General features: G+C 36.3%; 1 protein-coding gene across 5 annotated transcripts in view; it reads right to left on the bottom strand.

Annotated features, from left to right (window-relative positions):
- PCLO (piccolo presynaptic cytomatrix protein) overlaps positions 1-23624 on the bottom strand; it is a 378181-nt gene extending 354557 nt beyond the window's left edge. For all 5 annotated transcript variants that reach the window (XM_067042711.1, XM_059074371.2, XM_067042713.1 and 2 more), the window contains exons 1-2: positions 23041-23624; positions 15905-17339 (exon numbers count right to left, since the gene is read on the bottom strand). In XM_067042711.1, coding sequence (XP_066898812.1) covers positions 15905-17339; positions 23041-23291 — 1686 coding nt within the window. In that variant the 5' untranslated portion in view covers positions 23292-23624. The remainder of the gene's footprint in view (positions 1-15904; positions 17340-23040) is intronic.
- Positions 23625-24402: the final 778 nt, after the last annotated feature.

Raw genomic sequence — 24402 nt, 5'->3', positions numbered from 1 at the left:
GTTTGTGCTGTTAAACTTTAATGAAAAAAATTTCTACTGTATCTTTTTCTTAATCATTAAAATGGCTTAAAAAAAAAGACACTGAAATTATTTAAACTCAGGTACCAGTATAACAGGGCTTATTTTGTAATCTCATGGAAAGCAAACTTTTGTTTCTAGAAGGTTGAAGGAAGATTTTAAGCTCTAACTGACAAGTTATATTTCTGTTTAAAAATCTGAATCAAAAAGCAAAATGAAAACACTTGTTACACATGGGTGGGAGATACTTGGGTGTTCATTACATTTGTTTTCAACATGAGTATTGAGGACTTATGTATTTGCTATATCGTCTTTACCTTTCTGTATGTTTGAGGCATTTCACAAGTAAGTAACTTCTTGAAATAAAGATATTTGAATCCCAAAACATAATCAAGCAACTGTTACCTATGTAAGTAACATGACTAAAGGTGAGCTTCAATGTAAGGAAATTCACTCCACTTTGTCCCCTTCCTGATGGAAGGAAATTTCTCCATAAACGTGCCCCTATAGATTCAACCATCTCCCTCCCCTACTGCCAATGTCAATTCCGCTACTCTACTATTTATTGTTTCTCATTTGTTTTCTTCCACAGTCTTAAATGATACCATGTGACCTCATAATCACACAGCCAGAAAAGATGAAAGAAAATATAATTATAAGCATAATTCTTTACTTATATTTTATCAATGATTTTTTTCTATAAATTATTATATGAGAGCTATACCCACATTAACCACTTTAAACTACAAACTTCTAGGGCTAGTGTCTTTGTTTTAATTGCTCTTATTCTTGGTAACAAATGGCAGAGCCAAAGAACACGCAAAATGTATTCATCTGTTTCTTTCTTTATTCAAATATTTATTGAGCAACTTCTACTAAGCACATACCACTGAACAAGAGAGTCAAAAATCTCTGTCTTCATGGACACCATATTATAGAAGAATCAGATAAGAAACAGGTTAAAGCATAACGTAATTTCAAGATAATCACAGATATATAATAAGTATCTGATGGTGATACTGTGATGAGTCCTTTTATCCTTTCTTCCTGCAAGTTCTCCCTCAAACAAGCTCCCCCCCGCCAATTTCTTTGGATGCATTTGGTCTTTTCAGCAAAATTTTAAGTCTCTTTGCCATGTGAACATTGGAGCTTCATGCATAGCTGGCCAGTAGGCTTTTACTCCATCTTTGGACCACTGCAAAATTAGAACACTACCACGGCATATCTAATGTATGATTTACTTCAGTAGTGGGTCACACATACTATAATGTCCTCAATCCAAAATCAAATGTTTCCTTGTAGTTTATAAATGTATGTGACTATGTCTCCCAATAAGCAGACAAGGGAGAATTAGGAAAAGAGGGGTGGAAAACACAGGTTGCTGCTTCTTTACAGGGATACAATTCTACTTTCCTCTTAATATACCTTTTTATCGAACAGACTCCACTGACCCATCTTTTGTCCTTCTCATGACCCCATTTTTTTCACTTTGATAAGCAACACATAAAAGACATCTGATCCCTCAATGTTCCTTCTCACTGTGAGAATACAGGTTAAAATCATTGTCTATAGCTTTCACAATATGAAAAGCTTTTTATCCTCTTAGGATTTATCATAAAGAGCCTCTTTTTTATTTAATTCTGGCCAAATCTGTTGAAAACAGAAATGAGTTTTATCTCAGAACTTAATCTACTACTGAACACAGCAGCATTTCCAAGTCCCTGATTGAGCTGAAAACAAAAACAAAAAATCTTTCCTATACATTAAGAAAATGAAAAAGTCCATAGCCCGCCCTGACATTAATATCATGAACCACCATCTACTTTTTCACAATGCACTGAGGGAGAGTTAAGTAGTAGTGATAGCATCTTTGCCCTCTCACTTATCCGAGTTAAAAATCCCATTATACTTTACTGCATTTTCAGTTATTTCTCAAGTGTGTCTGCACTGCGTGTGAAAGGTAATTCCCCATTCATTCGTTCACATTTCCAAAGCCACTGTCCCTCATTTGGCCCTTGTCATTTCTCAAATACTTCAATACCTCCACCAAATATAACCTGTTTAAAACAAACCACCACAGAAAGGGTTGACTCTACTTCTCTTCAAACCTCAATGCCTCTCCAATAACTGTAAAATAAAGTTAATTTTTGCAAGAAATTCAAAATATATAATTTTGTTCCTGCTCTCAGGTTAGCACTTAATTAATTCTGCTACCTCCAGGACTGTATTTCCCAAAAGACTAAGCAACAAACAATAAAGACTTCCTGGTATAGTCTGACCCTTTAATCATTTTGGATGTTCACGAATATTTTCTGAGCTGGTTTGAATTAAATAAACGAGTTTAAAATGTTTATGTTCTTCAAGCTACAACATTTCTGTGTGTACTCTGTTAATCCCCACTGTGTACCTAGCCTAAATGACAGGCTTCTACCTTCATTTTCTGGTTGCACGCCATTCTCCCTATACTATACTTTTGCCCATGGATCATATATCCTCATTTTGATTCAAACTGAAGGAACACCCCATACTTACCCCACCTGCTAACCATACATATTTTCACTGCTTGGAGACAATTACTGTCTTGTTTAACTTCTAAAATTAAATGTTTATCTCTAACTAGGAGCAGAGATGAACCTGAATTTACAACCATCATTGCCTCAGACACCTGCTGCCCGTTCCAATTGGTATCCATATCTATAACACAGCTGGTTCTCCTAGTTCTGCATGATTGGGTCTTCATTTCACTATAGCTATGAATGTGGATCTTAGATCACTATAGTTATGAATGTGGATCTTAGAAGACTTTAATCCTTATCCCTTATTTCCTATGCCAAAGAAGTCAGACAATAGCCAAGGCCAAGCCTAATGCAGAAGAAGCCTTTCACCAATATTTCATAAACAACTTCCCAGGTGCCCTGACACAAGTAGCACTCGTTCCTCTAATCATCCACATCCATTTGATAAACAATGGGAGAAATTCAAGAAACAATACCAGGGGAGCCTACAACTGTATCAGTATTTCCAGAGCCACAATTCCTGATCTGTCCCTTGATGAGTGCTTTTTTCCTTTCTTCCTGCAAGCTCCCCCTCAACTCCCCACCTCCCCACTTCTTTGGATGCATTTGGTCTTATCAGTAAAAATTTAAGTCTCTGTGCAATGTTAACACTGGAGCTTACCTTCAATATACAAGCAGTAAAATGAAAGAATCTGTGTTAGATAAATATGTCATGCCTTAACTATTCATAAATTCCAGATCTTATATAACAAATAAGGTAAAATAGTCATCTTTTCCTTCCCCCACCTATAGCCTTACTTACAGCAAATGAATAAATGGAATTCAAGATCTGGAGACACAACTGTTTAATGAGCTACTCTAATCCAATTAGCTCTATAGAAAGAAGCAAAAAAGGGACACAAAATCGTTCACTCAGTCTTCTGACAATATGTTACATAAATGGGGGTAAGAGAGTAGTCAGCCAGGATTTCTTCTCATTCTGAGGTTACTGTGTATTCTAATGTGGACCTGCTTATAATTACTAACACAGTTCCCTGTTTAACCCAACTCCCCCGGCTCCCTTTTATGTTATGTATCAGAGCCGAGTCATGTGAAATATAGTAATACAACTTCACTGGCTAAGGCTTTTGCTGGATAATCATAAATGTCTTACTAAATGTTTCAAGGGGTACCACTTGAAAGTTTAATTGTGAATTCCACACAGAGTTTCAATTATTGGTGCCACTTTCAAAAAAGTACTGAAAAATTAGATTCTGATCTTTAAGAGTATGTGTTTAATAATAATTAAAGATAATTAACTCAATACACCTAACAAACAAGATGAGCTGGCAAACACTGGGGTTCCAGAATTAAAGTATATTCCTGCTTGGAACTATTCTTAATCTATTCACTTCAAAAGATAATGGAAGCTTCTCAAAACAAATGTGTCCAGAAGGCATAATGACTAACATCCACCCTTCAATGTGCTCCAAACTGGACATTTAAAACGCAAAATCTACATAAGATTTATAATGGAATCTCTGTTCAACAACACAGCACAGTAGGAGAAATAATGGAACATCTAAAGAACAAACACAATATTAGGAATTTATATTTGCTGGTGTTCATACCATTCACATTAGCTACTGAATACATTTTCTTCAATCATACATTTACCCGGCCCTTGTACTAAAATCTGTTAGGTTCTTACTTCTTGATGCATCACAACTAAACTTTTCTGCAAACCACGATATCTAAATGTACTATTTACTCCATCAAGGCAGTGTTCTCATTCTCTCTTACGTGAGTCACGATTCAAAATCCAATTTGTACTCCTCTTCCATTTACCTAAATGCTTCCTATGCTTTACACGATGACCCCTCTCCTTTACCACTTACTTTTCCATTCTCCATTAAGGTCCGCCCCTTCTCAACTATTCCTACTATTGTTTGAAGCACAGCATTTAGACTCAAATAGATATCGCTTTATTTTCTTTTCCAATTATTTCCTCTCTTTTCCTATCCTCACATGGACTCTTAAAAAGAGCAACCAGTTCATATGATTATTCTTACCTCTGTATTAGATACCAAGTAAATTTTAGATATTATTTATTGATGAATTATTCTAAACTTGTTTCCTACTTCTCAAATTATCTCTAAGTTATCTATGTATTATTTTTATTCATATTATTTGAATGCCATAGAGAATATAATTAAATAATATATATCAGATAATAACATATAATATTATAAAGACAAATCCAAGCTAAAGTTTGATAACAGATTACGCCTTCTGCTATTAAAGGAATGCCCAACCCACATGACCTCCTCCACGAAGGCAGCTACTAGCTGACAGCAGTTTGGCTGCAGATGGCTCACTGCAGTTGACATCTTTATGCATATTAATACACAAATAATTTTGGATAAAAACTAGACACTTGCATTCCTCAGAACTGTGATGACATGGCTTAGCGACTTGATGAAACAGTTTTATTTAAGACAATCCATCCAGAATTTGAATGGATACCTTCTGAAACTGTGTGGATTACAATTTCTGCTGCATAATTCAGAAACCATTAACAAACCTTGTGAAATGTAACATAAATCTGCACTTTTTTCTTCATAAAGCATAGTAATGTTCACCAAAGGCTAGAAATAACATTTGTAAGTCTTCACAAAATAGGGTGAAATGATAAAAGCGTATCTGAATATGTGTCAGTGCAGTCCAACCCCAAAAATTGCCACTTTAATCAATTTACAAAATAATTACAGTACAAAGACATGAAAATATTATTGGTATTTTACTACAGCAACAAGAAGATCCCCAATCAGTAAACTGAACTTACATATATATTAACACTTCTGACTGCCTCTCACATGGTAAATTCAAATTTTTATATCTCAAATGATTAACACGGCTTAAGCTATCACACAATGTAAAATTACAGTTTCATAAGGGATTTTAGCCCCTTTCAGCTTTCTGTGAATGGGAGCCGCCTATAATTTATTCAAATCTTAAATAGTTTTATGTACGTGCATTTTCAAGAATGTATTTAAGGAAAATCTGACTTTAAAATTATACTTAATCAGCTTTACATTATTTTCACCTTTTTTCACAAATCCTAGCCACATTTTTCATTACCACTGATTTCCTTCTAACCATTTTTTTAAATCCTTCCTCTTTCAAGTTGAAAAACACACAGATCTACATATTTAAAATTTTCCCAACAACTACAATTATAGTTACATGTTCACATGATGAAGCCTGCCACTGACTTCTCTGAATTCTTTTACCCAAGTAGAAATCTGATCCGAAGGTTGGTTTGATGAATTCTACTGAAGTTTGATTTTCCTGAATAAATGACAGAAATGTCATATTTGTTTTGCCAACTGATTTAAAAATCTTTATTTTTGATTAGATAGAAGAAAAGAATAGAAAGGTAGTTTATTGTTTTATATTCAGGTTAGAATGTATCTCATCTATATGGTGTTTATTATTTTCTATTTTACAAACAAGATTCCATCTGCATTTGCTAAATTATTGACTCTCCCTCTAAACTCCGAGTTCGACTCTTAACAGTAAGCAAAGTTATCAACTGCATTATCTCTATTTTCAAAATCTAACAGAGTGGCTGGCTCATAGTAGGAGCTCATGGCTTTCTAAAGAACAAAAAAGAGCTCAGCAATATAAATAAGGCTTTGATTTGAGCAAGAGTGAGTAGAAAGGTATAAAGTCAGTGCTCTTAGACCTCAATTTTTTACACTAAATTTCAAAAATAAACTCCTGCCAAGAAGGTTAATTTCTTTTGTTTAAACTGAAGTATAGTTGATTTACAATGTTGTGTTAGTTTCAGGTGTACAGCAAACTGATTGAGTTATATTGATATAGATACATATTAGAGAGAGATATATACACATATATATATTCTTTTTCAGATTCTTTTCCATTATAGGTTATTACAAGATATTGAACCTAGTTCCCTGTGCTATACAGTAGGCCCTTGTTGTTTATCTATTTTATATATAGTTTTGTGCACCTGTTAACCCCAAATTCTCAATTTATCCCTCTCCCTACCTTTCACTTTTGCCAATCATAAGTATGTTCTCTATGTCTGTAAGTCTCAAGAAGGTTGATTTCTTATAACTTTAAGAATATGTAAAATTCTCTCTCTCCCTCTCTCTCTCTCTCTCTCTCTCACACACACACACACACTCTCTCTCTCTCTCTCTCTCTCTTTCTGTAACCTAGAAATGATTGGTTTAAAAACAATGTGCTCTCCTATTTTAAAAAGTTGCTAAATTTAGATCTAGCTTCTTGTATGGGATTCATTGCTAAGTAATTCTGTGACCCTGCAAATTCTTACCCTCGGTTTCTCAGTGACAAATGGAGTTAACAATGATGGCACCATCCCGACTTATTAGAATTTTTATACAGATTAATAATAAATACAAATATTTATTCATGTCCATTTCAAAGCACTTCCACTTATACTGCCAAATGTAATTTTTAGTATATGACAAGTCTCACAAATAAGGAAAACAAATACTCAGAAAAATTTAAATGACCTGAGCAAATTTAAGGGTAAAGTAAGAAGACAGGCAAGAAACATTGTTTATAGTGAAGTTATTGCTTCTTTATCAAAGGTAACTAGAACTACTGTTGATTGAATTCAGAGAAAGATCAGCGGGAGTATTTATGTGCAAAGGGCAGAGCTAGGACTACAACCCAGATCTTTCTATGCCTTACTGATGCTTTTGATATTGGCAGTACTTTAAGGAAGACATATAAACTTCTAATAGATGATTTGCATCTTTGTCTTCAATGTAGTACTTTTAAAATGTTTGTAAGAGCCCAGTTTTATCTAAGCTAATTAAGGTATGGAACAGGGGAGAGTGTTAGGTATGAGTGATTTCTCAAGGGATGTGAACAATGAGCACGTGAACCCATCACTGTATTAAGTTTACTGATCCGATAAATGATACTGTTAGCTGTGGGTATCTGCTTCCACAGCAGAACACCTGTTCTTACTAAGCTATACAGACCATCATACTAGCTGCCATAATATGTAGCAACATTTAGGAGACATGACAAAAAGCTGGATATGCAGAAAGACACCTGAAATATCTAGTTATTTAAAAGCTGAATGTGTCCATCAACAGATGAATGGATAAAGAAGATGTGGCACATATATACAATGGAATATTACTCAGCCATAAAAAGAAACGAAACTGAGTTATTTGTAGTGAGGTGGATGGACCTGGAGTCTGTCATACTGAGTGAAGTAAGTCAGAAGGAGAAAAACAAATACCATATGCTAACACATATATATGGAATCTAAGAAAAAAAAAATGTCATGAAGAGCCTAGGGGTAGGACGAGAATAAAACACAGACCTACTAGAGCATGGACTTGAGGATATGGGGAGGGGGAAGGGTAAGCTGGGACGAAGGGAGAGAGTGGCATAGACATATATACACTACCAGATGTAAAACAGATAGCTAGTGGGAAGCGGCCAAATAGCACAGGGAGATCAGCTCAGTGCCTTGCGACCACCTAGAGGGGTGGGATAGGGAGAGTGGGAGGGAGGGAGACGAAAGAGGGAAGAGATATGGGAACATATGTGTATGTATAACTGATTCACTTTGTTGTAAAGCAGAAACTAACACACCATTGTGAAGCAATTATACTCCAATAAAGATGTTTAAAAAATAATAATAATAAAGCAAAGGAAAATTTAAAAAAACAAACAAGCAAAAAAAAAAAGATGAATTTCCAAGGTTAAAAAAATAGCACAAAACGGTTTGACATCAAAAGTAAAAGCCTCTCTCTCAGGCACCAAGCTTGCATCTTCAGAATCAATCAGTGATAACTTTTGCTGTGACTTCTTCTAGTGGCTGCCATTATAACATCAAATAATATGTTTTGATTTATAAATTTAAGATATGTATTTTCTCCTTCTGTAAAAGCAACAATTTTTCAAAAAACAACCTTATATTATCATCTGTTTTAGGATTGTCATAAGCAATATCCAAGAAATTATATTTGATGTATTAATTAAATATTTTAACACACATTTAAATAACGTATAACTTTTTCAGTTTGATTTGTGTACCATCTAATATCATCTCACATTCCACTACTATTATGCAAGCACATTTTGGAAAAAAATGACTTAATGTCTTTTTTAGTTTTCTTAATTTCTGGAGCATAATCAGCTACTCCACCTCACTCTTTTCATTTTCCATTTTAATAGAGGAACTCCTACAGTGATTGTGGTATATACATACATATACCTACATACACATTTATACATGTATATATACACTTATAGAGTGCCAATGATTTTTATGGACCCCTAAGTGTGAAAAAAAATTCTTAAGCTGCCCTCACACACACTCCCTCTTTATCTCTTGCCTGGAGAGAGGATTCATCTAAACATCATCTCTAGAAATTTAAAGAAATTGGTCCCTCTCTGCTGTCTTCTGTGTTGACACCTGCCTGATTTGTCATCTTTTTGTAGATGCTAACTTTTTTCTCTGTGGAACTCTTCCAATTTTTCTTCTTACCCTTGGAAATCAGATTATTTCACCAGGATGTATCTATCAGATGTTTTACTAATCTTGCTTGATCCATTAGTGGATCAAAATCTGAAGACTTACATTTTCTTTTTTCTAGAGCTTGACTCCATAGCCTTGATTCATTTCTTTCTGGAACTCCTATTAGAGCTTTTAGATATAATTTCCATGATTTTTAATATTTCTCTTAAAGCCCCAGAACTCCCAGAGTCCCAAGGGAACCCCAGAATTTCAGATGACCACACCCCCAAAATGTCTACAACTCTATGGACAAGAGTTTAGAAAGAGCTCCCTATGCTGGAGTAAAATGCTCATTCCCCAGCCTCCACATCACCACAGGAAGAAGAGGGGCATCTCAGAATTGTGCACATTCCTGGGTACATTCCCACTCTTTCCTTTTTTTAGCCCCCCTCGAGGTCCCAGCCTCAGAGCTATACAAATTAGACCTTTAGTCACCACTAAAAATTCCAGATTCCTGAGTCATCCCTCAACTCCCAGACTCCATCCCCCAATTAGAGGGAGTGAGGGGACCCTACCACCACATCACCAACCCTCCCTTGGTCAGTGCTATAACCTTCTACTTCATTTTTCTCCATAACACTTATTACCATCTGTCACACTATACGTTTTATTTATTTGCCACTCTTACTAGAATACACGTCACACGAGGCAAGAATTTTTGGCTATTTTGTTCACTTTTACAACTAGGACAGTCCAGAAAAGTGCCTGAAACATAGTAGGTGCTCAGTTAAATAGTTGGATAATTTGCTCTACAAGCTGGGAAAATTCTGGGTCTTTCTTTTCCAGAACATCAACCAGGCCCATTTTTACCCTCAATCAGCCCACTGAAATTTGAGTGTACTAATTATTGATGAAATACCCTCCTCTTAAGTATTTCTCAGGAATAAAAAAAAATTTATAAGTTCTTTATATTTCCTGAATGGACTCTTTCCTGTGAGGTCAGGTGTTTTGTCTTTCACTAGTTTATCTATGTCCTTCATGTGGTGTTAGCGCTAAAATGTCAAGCGAGTCTCTTCAAACCATTCATTTACAGTGAATGTTTCCATTATTTAGAATGGGTAATCAACAGAGGTTTTTCTGTATTTCTGGACAGCTCTACTTCCCCATTAGTCCTCTTCTTTGAATGAGAGTTAGTAGGATAACATAGGGTCAGCGTTCAAAGTAAGGACAGCTTTACTAGGAGGGTAACAGATGTAGTACATTTGACTCCTTTAGTGTTTTGTTTGTTTCCTCCTTTAAATCACTCTGTTGTGGGAGAGAAGCATTACTTCTTCTCATTTTCTTCTGAAAGCCCTACTTTTCTCATGAGGGCCCTTCCTCAGGCAGTTCATCCCTTCATTTGGAGAATTCTTTGGCTTTAGCCTAAGCAGAAAAAAATAAAGCCTCTTCCTACACACTGTCTCCCACTAGAGATTAGGAAAGAGTCCACTTGTCCTGTTTGTTCCTCCTGTAGTTCTGTAATTTATTACTTGATCACTACCTACAACCCACTGTTGCTGTCTGTATTTGTGGATGCTAAGCTCAGAGCTTCACTGAGGCTCTATCAGGAAGCCACCTGACAGTGGTTTCTTTAGCTCTGTTTCTGTCACCACCTTTCCATTTACTTTCTATCTTCTAGGAATTCTTCAACCTGCCAATTTATGTTATTCGTGGTCTTTCCCATTTTCTCAAAATACTACACTTTTTTTTCATGAGTACTTTTTATTATTGTTTTTATTTATTCATTTATTTTTTAACTGAGGTATACAGAACTACTATACTTTCAATCTTTTAAAACTGGGACCTCTAGAGAGGAGGTGAAAGCATATGTGCTCAGTTGTCCTTGTTAAAAAGAACCGTGTTGCTGTCTCTGCTTACAATTTGGGGTGACAAATCACCTTTGTGCTAAAATAGAAAGCGACTAAAAAGAGAATATTCCTTTTTCTAAAAGTTCTTTCTGCTACTTCATCATCAGGAATGTCTTACTGGCTTTCTTTCTCCACAGGTTCCAGCCTCCTGACATTTGGCATATCTCTACTCTTTTCTTAACAGATTTTCCCTTCTCAGTTTCTCCTACTAGAAGTAGCAGGCTGACCCACCTAAAAGAGGTGGCCAGTTAAAGTCATTTTGCCAACCTGAAAAATTTCATTTTTTGTTTGTTCTTTAATAAGTTTAGAGAGTGTATATGGAAGTCTAAGTGTGTTTGTTTTTTATTTTTTTTAGCTCCTGAGAGATGGCCATGTTTTTGTTAAATAAAACAACTAGTTTCAGCCAAGATTAATATATGGGCAATCATGATTGAAATAATATGAGCAAAAAAAAAAAAAAAAAAACCACCCACCTAAATCCACTTTTATCACTAACATTTGGTTCATTATTAACAGTCTAAAAAATGACAAGTCATTTCATATATTACAAAATTTCCTAAGACACAGGAGAATTATCACACATTAGGAATAAGTCTTTAAATCTCTCCTTAAACCTACCTGGTCCCAGCCTAGACATCAAAAGAGATAAAGTAAATCAACAACAAGAACAACAAAAAGAAACACTGTAGTTACTAACTGTAAAGCAAATGTTCAGTTTCTGTGTCAGAAAGCAAACCCAAAGGGTGAACCTGTGTTGCTGAGATTAACTCCATTAATTGACTAGCAAGAAGAGATACTGCTATAAAGTCTAGGCTTGGAGCCAGGGATTCTTAAGGTTTATCTGAACAGCACACATCTTGACAACTACCAGAGAGGACAGTTAATTTAAACGTCATCCCCTTCACACAAATATTTGGGTTATCTAAGGTATGAGTCTTTGTGTGTATATGTATGTGTACGTGTATGTATATGTGTGTCAGGTGGGCAGAGGTGGGAGAGAGCTGGCAAATTTAGTTAAGGAAGTAAAAGTCGCCTTTCCTAAAGCTTGTGTCTGGGTGTTGATACCTCTCCAGTCCTTCTCCTCAGACCTACTATTCAATTAAGAGCCAGGATGTTCAAAGCAAATATAGTCATAATTCTGCTTTGGTAACAAAAATATATCAGAGAAATTCTCCTGATCTTTTCAAGGAGTGATACAAGAGACCAGGATTTTATTTTTATTTTATTTTTACCCAATAGGCTGTAAAAGTAATAATATAGAGAATAACTTGCATATAAACTCCAACTAGAAAATAATAAATTCATGTAAATTAAAGTAGTATAGAATGTCTAGTCTCTGGCGCTGTCCTGCATGGTAAAACTGTTTACTCAATCTGAGTATTTTTGGACAATTTGACCCATAAGATTACATTTTTCCTTATAGGGAAAAAAATGAGAATTAAAATGAAATGTTACAATTAATACTATAGATCAAATGGCTCTTGATTGCTATCTCAGAACCCAACAACTTATGATATTGTATCTATGTAGAAAACAATTTGAGAGTAAGCTGTCAAAGTCAACTCTGTTTAAAATACTATCTATGACACATCATATTACAACTTCAAAAGAACTTCATATATTGAAAAATACCTTTTCATACAAATGTTCAGCTAATCCTCCTAAAAACCCAATGTGTTTAACAGAGAACATGTTATTTCCATTGTTTACATGGTATCACTGTTACAGAAAGTGTAAATGACTTACCCAAGCTCATCTCGTTAATAACGGGGATGCTTTTCTTCTAACCAGTGAGACCCTCTACTTGCCCCCACATTCCCAACTCCTGTCAACTGTGTCCAAATTCTTATCATTCTTCACATTCCCAGCTCAAATACTTCTATTTCCATGAAGATAGTTGTCATACCCCCCAAAGATAGTGATGACTTCTTCGTTTGATCTCATAGCACTTTCTCTCTTCTTACCACGAGTAAATGGATTTGGAATCACAAGATTTAGTTTGGGTTCTGATTATTTACTATCAGGATGACTCTAACATAGTAACCACTTGAACACCAATTTTTTCCCATAAGAGAAAACAGAATACATGACCATAGAATTATTTGGAAATTTAATTTTGATAAAACAAATAAGGAACTATGTGCACTGTAAAGACCTATACAGAGTTACTTTTCATATATATCTATTTTTTCCTTTCTTATTTACAACTTTTATTTCCCCAGTTTTCTTGTAAAGGAAGATTCCATATCTAACACATACTGGATTCTATCAAAGTACTTGATGGTGCTTCGCAACTTGGAATTTGATACACATTTGTAAAATGAATGAAGGATTGAAGGTATGACTATATTAAACAAGGTAACTTTCATAATGCAGAATGCTCACTGCTACCGACTAAATGTGGAAGACCTAAATCTGACTTAAACTTTTCTCCAATCTCATTGCGCATTTCTTCACCACCACTTCAGGCAACCTAGATTTATGCCTGATTCCCTAAATATACCCTGTATTATTCTGGTTCTAGGTCTTAGGCTAAATCATTACCCCCTTTCATGTTCTTTATCTGTTGAAATAATATCCATCACTACATACCTAGCACAAATGCCACTTTCTCCATGAAGCTTTCCTTATCTCACCCAATGGAAATGGCACTTCCTACTTGGAAGTTCATAATGTTTGCTCATCTCTCACAGCTTTTATCATTTGACCACATATTTCCTTGTGTGTGTATGATCTAACCTAGTACATTTGGATCATGTTAAGATCAGCATTAAGTTTAACTTATCTTTATAGCCTACCAAACGTGTAGTAAAATGTCATCCACATTGTAGGTACTCAAATAATATACGGGGCTTGAAGGTCCAACGACAGGTTTCTGCCTTATAAATTGCCATAAAAACATGACAAACATTTTATAAAAAGATCATCTACTGTATGAAGTCATTATTACTACACATTCCTATCAAGATGGTATTGGACAGAAACATCTTTATCAGAATTTATATACACACACAATATGGAATGTTACTCAGCTGTAAGAAAGAATGAAATTTTGCCATTTGCAACAACATGGATGGACTTGGAGGGCACTATGCTAAGTGAAATAGACAGAGAAAGGCAAATACTGTATGATATCACTTATACATGGAATCTAAAAAGTACAAGAAACTAGGGGCTACAACAAAAAAGAAGCAGACACACAGATGCAGAGAACAAACTAGTGGTTACCAGTGGGGAGAAAAAAGGGGAAAGGGGCAGCATGTGGGTAAGGGATTAAGAGGTACAAAACTATTATGTATAAAATATGCCACAAGGATATATTGTACAACATGGGGAATATAGCAAATATTTTATAATAACTATAAATGGAACATAACCTTTAAAATTTGTGAATCACTATTGTACACTTGTAACTTATATAATTTTATACCTCAACTATACTCCAATAAAAAAATTAAAAGATAAAAAAAGAATGTGGAAAAAAGTTTAAGATATGAAAAAAAACTACAAATATATAAACTATTTATAATCTGATTTCCTCCATAACTTAAATGTTATTAATTTCAATTTTATCATTAAAGTATGACTTATCTAAAAAGTTAAAGTACTCAATATGACTTTTGGTAAAAAGAGTAAAAGATACTTTATCAAAAAACCAGAGGTTGATATATTTTAAATGGACATCATTTTCAACTTTCATCACAGTAAGTACCCAAACTAACATAACAGCTACCAGTAATTATCACTGTTGTTTTTATCAGAACATAGATTTCATTTATAACAAGGGTACACAAGTCTCTCTCGCAGATATTTAAATGACATAATCCTCCATGCCTGCTGCCTTCACTCCTTCGTGTGCATTATGTGCACATAATGCACACACAGCCCACTAACAGCTATTCTCTAGATGAACGCAATGGTTTCTGTGCCTTCTCCTTGGGTAGGGGCTACTGCATTTCTTTTAAAAATGTATTCTTTCAAATCCTAAGCCCTTTTATTCTCACTTATTTTATATTATTATACCATCTTCACTGTATTATTTCTTAACTCCAGAGAATTTCTAAGTTCTGCAGTTTTATGTTTTCTGTCCCTTCCCCATGAATGTCCCCAAATCTCTACCTATTAAAATGCTATTTTATTCAGGGACTTTAAGCGCTGAGTTGACATTAACTGACCTGCTGAGAATAACTTTTCTATCCTGAATCGGAGTAAACAACCTTGAACTCATTTGTGTCACAACTGGCCCCTTCATGATTCAGTCTGCCAGGAAGGTTTACCCAAAGACTTGGAGTTATAAACTGTGATCCTTCTAAGAAGACACCTATAAAGTTGAACCTGTTCTAATGACTTCCTTTTTTGAATTGACTTACCGTGTTATGAATGACTCTCAACTAATGAGGGAAGCATGCTCTCATACTGTATAGCAAAATCACTAGCAGGAAAAAGGGGATGTGCAGTTTGAAAGAATGTATTCAATTTCGTATCAAAATTGTATTTAGAATCTGAAAACATTGCCCACATTTTTTCACAGCATAAACAGGATCCCATTTAAGAATATCATATCAAGAGTATCATGGTAGGTAGGTAGGAGCATGAATTTAAAAGTTAATGTAAAAATTAATATAATGTAATAATAGTGTGGATTTTACCCATAGAATGCAATGAGTAAAAGCTCAGCATCTATCAATAAATTCACACTTCCTTTATGTGCTAAATTTATCGGAAATTGTAGCAATATTTTGGAGAAATATTATTGGAGAAAATGTTGAAAAACTCTAATTTACCTTTGGCAGAGAAGAAAAAGAGGAAAGTAGGAAGGAAGGAGGGAAAGAAGAAAAGAACCAGAGAAAAACGGTGCCATCCTATCGTAACAGCAATAAACTAAGCACCATTTGTGGAAGATGACGATATGGTTTAACAGCATGAACATAACGAAAAAATGCACTTACCTCAGTTAAATGAGGATTAGGGTTAAAACCACAGAGGCTACAAACAGTGGTTTGACACTCAGTGCATGTGTTAAAATTGGCCTTTTCTGGAACATGCAACAGAAGTTCAGTGGTATTGCAAAGAGGACAGATGGTTTTGGGGAGGCCTTGTACTGGAGTCTGTGCTGCAGATGGAAAAGTTTGTGGCTGCAGAGGTTTCCCTGTTTGGCTTACTGGTTTTGTAGATTGCTGAGGAGGGGGCTTTGCTGGACCAGGCTGCTGAGGAGGGGGCTTCATTGGGCCAGGCTGTTGCGCTGGAGTCTTGCCTGGCCCAGGCTGCTGGACCTGAGGCTTCACTGGCCCAACCTGCTGAGCTGCAGTCTTTGCAGGCCCAGGTGGCTGAGCTGGAGACTGTGGCCCAGGTTGGTGAGCCGGGGATTTCGTTGTCCCCAGCTGTTGGGCCGTGGGCTTTGCTGGCCCTGGTGGCTGAGCTGCAGTCTTTGCAGGCCCAGGAGGCTGAGCTGGAGTCTTTGCAGGCCCAGGAGGCTGAGCTGGAGTCTTTGCAGCCCCAGGAGGCTGAGCTGGAGACTTTGGACCAGGCTGCTGAGCTGCAGGCTTTGCTGTTCCTGGTGGCTGGGCTGGGGGCTTTGGGGTCCCTGGCTGTTGAGCTAGGGCCTTCGTTGGCCCTGGCTGCTGAGCTGAGGGCTTTGCAGGCCCAGGCTGTGGTGTGGAAAGTTTTCCAGGTCCAGGCTGCTGGGCTGGAGGCTTTCCAGGACTTACTTGGTGAATAGGTGGCTTGGATGGGCTTTGCAGCGAGGGTTTAACTGACTCTCCCCTTACTGTATCTGTCTGTTTAGTCTGAGGCCTGGCTGCATCTCTCTGAAGTGGCAATTTTGCCTGGTCTGTCTGAGGAGCCTGGGTGAGACCCTGAGTTGGCTTTCCTGTTTCTGGAGGTTGTGATTTAATTTTTTCTGGCTGCTGAGGAGATACTGATTTGGGAGAACCGTCCTGCTGAAGCAAGGCCCTCACAGGTCCTGGCTGCTGAGGAACTGGCTTGGGTGACTGTTGTTGTGATGGAGGCTTTGTGATTCCTTCAGGTTTTCCTTGTTCCTTCTGAGATATTTTTTGTTTCTTGGCGGCTTCTTCCTGGGAGGCATCAGGGTCTGATATCAAATCAAAAGGACTGAATTTATTTACAACAGAGGAGACAGCACTTAAAGGATTAACCTCTGAGAGGAAGCCAGACATCATATTAGACTTGTGCTCTTCCTTAAAATCAGTTCTGGATTTCGATTCTTTCAAGCTAATAGTGGAAGGACTCCTTCCAGGCAATTTCTGCTCTGACCTCAGAGTGTCTGTAGTTCTACTTTTACTGAGACCAGGCTGAACTGGACGCCCAGGGTCCGGCGGTTTTCCTGGTTGCTTTGGAGATTGACTACTATCCAGCTCTTGTTTCCTAGAAGAATGAAACAAAAAGAAGTGAAAATAATGCAAACTATCGCAACTCAAAATAATATTTAAAACCTATTACTTTCTTACATCTTCAAAATTATGAATGTATAAATAAAACTAAAATCCATTTTTGCAGCATCCTATAAGTAATTATAAAAATTTTAATGTCTTTGTTACTTTCTTTACATGGGTACATATTTTCAACACGGAAGTGAAGAGGAAGGGGAAAAAATCCCATACTTGCTACTATATATAATGAACTATTAAGATATCTAGTTAGAAAGTATTTATAATAAAAATAATTTACATTTACTTAATAGAATCTAGCCATACTTAAAACCTATTTAAACATATTAACTCAACAGATCAATGCAAAGCCATGTTCCAGTACTTTTATGCTCACAGGATGTATCCTTTTTAACCAAAAGTTATAGTCAAGGAATATTAGCCTCCCAAATACTAGCACACTAAGAAGTGAAAATATTCATTTTCAAATGAGATTGCTGCAACTGTTTTTTGTTTTTTTTACTTAATATTAGAATTTACATTAGCTACATAAGACATACAACATGACATCACAGGATCTGGTACAGGACATTTTCAGTGACTCTGAAAATGCTGATCATCTATTCAATTTTTGACCTAATATCTGTCAAAAAAGGTAATATCCATCAAATATTGTCCTTATTTAACTTTTTAGAATAAGAATTCCTACTTTAATTAGAAAGTTCTGAGAAATAATTCTTTCTTGTGGAAGAACAGTGTATATCATTCAATTATTTTTCCAATAGCATTCTTAATCTGAGATCTCTCAATGTAACAATATGATGCTTAAAGCATCTTGAGACATACATAGTCTGATGTACAAATAGCAACAATCTGGTTGTGACTCCACTTTTGAAAAGTACTGTTACTTTCCTCAAAGGAAGAAAAAACATGATCTCTTTACTTAATATTTTCTACAACACTTACTATTACCATTGTTTATTAGACATTGACAATGACTTAAAAATGCAACAAGTAATTAATTTGCAAGATTTCTTTTAACTCAGACAAATACACAAGATGGATTTTTAAAAAATAGTTTTGGAAACATCAGTGTTTCCATGCTGCATTAGAATTATGGGATAAATCAAATTATAAGTATTTTGTTTGATATATGTAACATTAATTTTGGAAAAGATTTCTTTTTAATTAAAAGAAAAAGAGATAAATATAGTGATTCAGTAGCACTTAAAATGTGAGATAAAGTTCTATAGGTTTTAATTTGTTTTAATAAAATTTACCTGCTAATGGACCAGACTATAACTTTTTCATTTCAGGTCATCTGGTACTTATTATGAATTACGTTTTTAAACTTCCCCTAATGATACAGAAATTTGAGTATAGATCAAGATGTAAGGCATAGTAGGAAGAAAGACAGAAGTATTACTTCTAAAGAGCAAAGGGTCAGAAAGAAAATAATCTATAAATGGCAATGTATGCCCCAAAATGTTTTTCTAGTAAAAGATGAATAAACAGAATTCTTAGTTCTGGCAATTTCCTCCAGGAAAAAAGGTTACAAAAACTTTAGATACTACCATGTCTCTGAAGACTGTACTTAAATAAGGAACTAAAATTATCATCCTAATTGATTCCAACAATTCTAAGATATCTTTTTAAACACACTGCTACATATTTCCACTGGGGAAAATAATTTTGAATGTTTCCTTATAGGCCTCATTATGTGCTCCCTTCCATATGAAGGCAAAAGAACCACAGTAAACAACCCCAAATAGATTGTTTTCAAAAAGTTCCAGTGTTTAGATAATCACATTATTCTAGAAATGCTCCATATTCAGTTAATAAAGTTTACCATTCCCTTGAGGGGCAGATGCTTAGGGACTATCCTGTAAATGTTCAGGCATTTTATTAAAGAAATTTATATTTAAACGAGTACCCAAAAAATCTATTCTTAACTGTGTTCTCTTGAAAATACTATTAAACTTAATCACTGTTTTTGTGATATTTCACTTAATCCAACATACATACCAAACAAATAAATTTTGTGAATACCAAATATTTGTGATAACAATAAGCACCAAAAGTTAAAGGAAGCTACTTGCATTAGAAATTATAACTGCATGTACTTCCTCTGAATATTAAGTTATATTACATTACAGAATGCCCCTGTGAGAAAATACCCATACAGCTATAAAGACTACAATTTAAACTTAGTTTTAGTTGCTATAATTATGTAAATAAACGTCAAACACGGAGATCTGGGAGTGAAAACTAGAAAGACAATCAGTAAGAGAAGATACAGGCTTAATACCAAACAAAAATATAAAGATGTCTTAGCTAACTATGTCTTTTGATGAATTTCTGTTTGGTATGACAGTTGTGTTAAAAAGAAGAATGACCAAAATGCAATCTGTGTCTTCTGTCCTAGACTATGAATTCCTAGGGAGAGGTATGTTCCACTCATCTTTTCATCACTAGAACCAAACCTGGTAACTAGTAGATGAGTATTAATGTTTGATGAATCAATGAATGAATGAATAACAGTGAGTGAACAAATGAATGACATATCAGGTTTTTGTTTCCCTCTAGATTAATGTTGCTTGAATTCTTTTCACTTTAAATTCTTCTACAGGTCTTGTGAGATATAAATGGAAACATTCCATATTCATTTTGGCTTGCTGCTCTAGGAAGAAAAACAGTTGTGGAGGTGTCTACCCAGCAGCAGAGGGCTAAAGGAATGCTAAAGAAAATAATTGCTTCAGTCAGAATTGTTACTAAATATTCTACTAATCAGAAGTGTTTTTCAGTAAAGCTCTTCTCATATGACACATCTGTAGGTGTAAACAGAATGAGTAAAAGACGTAATAAAATTGTATTTTCCTGGATCAACAATGAATCGAAAATCCAGAAGCATTTCATTTGTAAGCTCTAACTTCTAGCTTCTAACTACTCAAGTCTTATACAACTTCCCTTTTCATTTTACTATTGTCATCCTCAGATTAGAATTTTTCTTTCACAGGTTAACAGAAAAAAAATGTTTCAGCAGCAAATGAGATAAACATGCATTCAAGACTAAGAATGTAAAAGCAGTTGGAATACTAAAATATTTTAAAATGTAACACAACAAGCAATGACACTTGACAGTGTTAAGTCATAAAATTTTATAATGGAAATATAAGCAACTTTAGGAATGTCCTTCATCTGTATATTGCAGAGGATAGTAAGACTTAAACAGGCTAAGAAATTAATTTAAGGTTATAAAACTAGTTAGTCACAGAAATCTGGTATCCGAACTCCTGGTGGGCAGGAAGGGGAGGCAGGATTTCCAGTACATCACACTGACTTCTCCATATGTAAAAGAATATAGATACATCAAAATAACTCATAACAGTGAACAATTCAACACACAACTTGTCTGCAGCCATCACTGCCAGTGCCATCCACTGCTGATATTGATATTACTACTCTTTATATGTATAGGTTTCCTTCAAATTAAAATCCAAGCAAAAATGTTCCTGTCAAATTTTAATTAATCCTTACTATGGCTCTACAAGATGGGTAAGATAAGTATTACTGCCTTATTTAGAGGCAAGGAAACTTAGGCATATATGGCTGAGAAGCATATATAATTCGCTATGAGTCAGTTAAAATTAATAAGGCCTCTAGGCTCTCAATCCTTATTTCTTTAAAAAAAATAAATAAAAATCAAAGCCCACCCTGTCTAATTCACACCACATAATCTCCTAAAACTTGAAATGATTTGGATATACTTTCTTATATATACTTAAATTAATGTTTACTTGGTTATCACATATGGGGATAATAACTTTCCAAAATTAAAGACATTTATAGAAATCTCTCAGTAAAATATAAGCAGGTTGCCAAAATCAGACACGTTTATATATTTCAATGAAGCTTTCATCAATAACTGTTTAGGCCACAGACTACCTATTGATAAGAATTCTACCGTAACAAAAACATCAACAGAGAGCATTAAAAGTATGCTATCTGATACAAATACTGCACAAAACACCATACTTTCATAGGCTGAAATAATATTTTTTAGCCACCCTCTGAATACAAGGAAGAAATTTAGAAATCAAAGCTCCCACTCTTCTTCGTATTTGTAACCAGCATGCTAAACCTGTTGCTTGTGCCTCTTAGGAAAAATTGTAGAAGATTGGCATATGTTACTAAAAGGTTAATAAAAGTATTGTACCTCATTATTACCCTAGGAAAATCTAGTATATGAACATTCATAATTTTTTCTAAGTCAGGTTTTAAACAGTAGAGAAAACAGTACATATCATAAACTGTACTCTTAAGGGAATAGATAAGAAAGGCTTTATACCAAAGAAATAGCCCAATATATTACTAGTTTAAAAACACAGAAAAATATATTCAATGTAAAAAAGCTGGTTTTTACTAGTAGTGTTGGTTCCCCTTCAAGAAAACAGGGTTTTTACCTGATATAGTTTATGCATTTAAGATTTTCTGTAAAAAATATTGCCACTATCCACAAAACATTTTACATTTCTACTGTATTAGTTACCTGACAAAATTATATGTATATACTTATATTATAGTTCCTAAGTGTTTTTATTTTATGAAGTACAGGATAAGAGCCTACACCTATATCCATATCTTTCATATTTCCAGTATCTCTAATGAAAATTGTTAGGTTATCATAAAGCAGTAGTGGTTTCAGGACCACGGACAGAGGAATGTCCTGTCTCTGAACATGCTACAAGGGTGCAAGTTAAAGGGTTTGTTTACCATAATAAAGGCAGGGCAGGCACAGTGATTATACCCTTTTAGTACTCTAACTAGAAAACAACTAATTTATTGGGATAGAGGAACACAGAGAGCTAGAGTGGAAAATGAATACGTTCATATTATAGATTAGCTCTTAATTGCCTGTCCAAGTTGCTATTTGTTTTGTCTTTAAAAGCATGTACTGGAAACTAATATGAAGGTAACACAAATTCACATGTTCTTCCGTAAACTGTAAGACGCTTTTCCATATAAAAGAGCGGTGGTTTAAAAAATAGCATATGCTAATTCATAAATACACGTACAGCACCTGCACTGTTGTAACCAAACCATCTCTTTAATGCCACACATATTTTAGGATTTCTCACTGAATATAAAAGGTGTATTTATTCTATACCTTCTACCTAAACAGCTCCTGTTCTCCTCTGGGGGGTAGAGTGGGAAGGAAAGACAAATCACCTCCAGGGGAATTAAAGGTATTGTTACAGAAATATTTAGACATCATTCACAGAGAAAAAGACCCCGAAATGACTGAGGAGGTTTAAACAGAAACAGGTAAACAGCCAGCTCTCTCCATTTCCTAACACGTCCGTTTTGTATTAATGGAAGACTTCCAGATTAGTAAAACACTGGAGGGCGTCTCTCCACGCCACCCTAGAGAGAAAAGGTTCCAAAAGGCCAGAAATCACAACCTAAAATCACAGTTCCAAGAATGCAACCCTTGACTATCCCATCAGAAACTCTATAAGGCATCATTTTTATCCTGCCCAACAGAAAGCTTATGTTCTCTTTACCACCACCCCATTAGGGAGAATAAAATGAATGGAGACGACATATATGTACTGCCGTGCTGGCACATACAGGCTGGCACATATGTGCACGGGAAGCTGTACATATATGCCCGGACATATACATCATGCTGTGCGTGCCTGTGCATGGAAGGCAGCTCCGCAGAGGCCGGAGGAATGCTTCCCTTGGGCAGCCCCTGCGCCCTTGACATGACAGCAGCGATCTGTCTCCTCTCCTCTTCGCTCAGCTGGCTCAGATCCGCCTCCATGCCGGCCGGAGTCACGGTGTGCAAGGGGCTCCCCGCCCCGCCAGCCCCTCCTCCAGCCGCCGCTGCTGCCGCCGCCAGCCCTTCGGGAAGCCCTTCCCCTTCCAAGCTCGCCTCGTTGCCCATGGCTTAGGGAAACTCGGGGCCACCGAGCTCCCTCCTTTTGCTGCCTCCCCGCCGGGAAGCCCGTGGCCGGAGGAGCAACCGGAGACGGGGTCCGCCGCCGGGCGTGCAGGCGGCGAAGTCCCTGAACACCAGGCGGAAATTAGTCCCTCTTGCAGGTGATGAGCGAGGCCAGTGCCTCCTCCATGTTGGACGACGCCAGGCAACCTTTGCCGAAGACAAGTCCCGCCGCCGCCTCAGCGCCCCAAGCCGGGGAAAAGGAGATCTGAGCGGTGCCAGCCGGGCGCCGTCTGCCCCTCCCACCGTGCCCCGCCTCCTTGCCGGCGCCCTCGCACTGCGCATGCCCCTCTTGGAACAGGTGATGCCTGCGTCCGCGTTCATCCCACTCTGCGTCGCTCTGTATCCTTCCTCACTCTCAGCACCGACTTAAAGGAGCCCAGCGAGAGCACAGCTAAAAAGCAGAACGAAACAGCCGACGTTTCTTTCAGGCATATTTCAGGATGCCTCAACCCGAGTTTTAGCGGACTACATTCAAGGGGACCGGGAAGGGGGTTTGAGGGGAGGTGTCTGTTTCCATTCCATCTTTGACTCATGGGATTTGTAGTTTTTTTTCTTTAACTTTTTTTTTTTTTTTTTAAGGGAAAATTTTAGAAGATTCTAGGAGTGTTTTCAGGTAACTGGAGATTAATAGAGAAGCCAGATACCTTTGGGACAAATTTTCCCAAAGGAGATAAAACTGGACGTTTTCATTTAGAATTTTGCCAGAACAGTTATTTTAGAATCTTAGATACAGTAGAAGTAAAAAGGTAAGGTTTTTGAATGCTTACCGCTGTGTTGTTCCCTAAAGGGACTACGCAAAAGTAAAGATTTGGAAAAATTGTGGATAGGATAATGTAGTGAGATCCAGATTGTCGAATATTAAAATGTTACAATAGTGTGAACTTTTAAGACATGTGTTCAGCCCTTTTTTGTACAACTGTGGGCCCAGAAAGACAAATTAATTCGTGTAGAGTCACACAGCTGGCTAGCATATAACTAATACCCACTCTTTCAGACCCACCCACCAACATATACTCTTTTCTTCCTACTGCGTTCTTTTTTTTTTTTTTTTGGT

Source organism: Kogia breviceps, chromosome 9 (assembly GCF_026419965.1).
Source record: "Kogia breviceps isolate mKogBre1 chromosome 9, mKogBre1 haplotype 1, whole genome shotgun sequence".
Classification (NCBI taxonomy): Eukaryota; Metazoa; Chordata; class Mammalia; order Artiodactyla; family Physeteridae; genus Kogia; species Kogia breviceps.
This window is presented reverse-complemented; position numbering and strand designations above follow the sequence as displayed.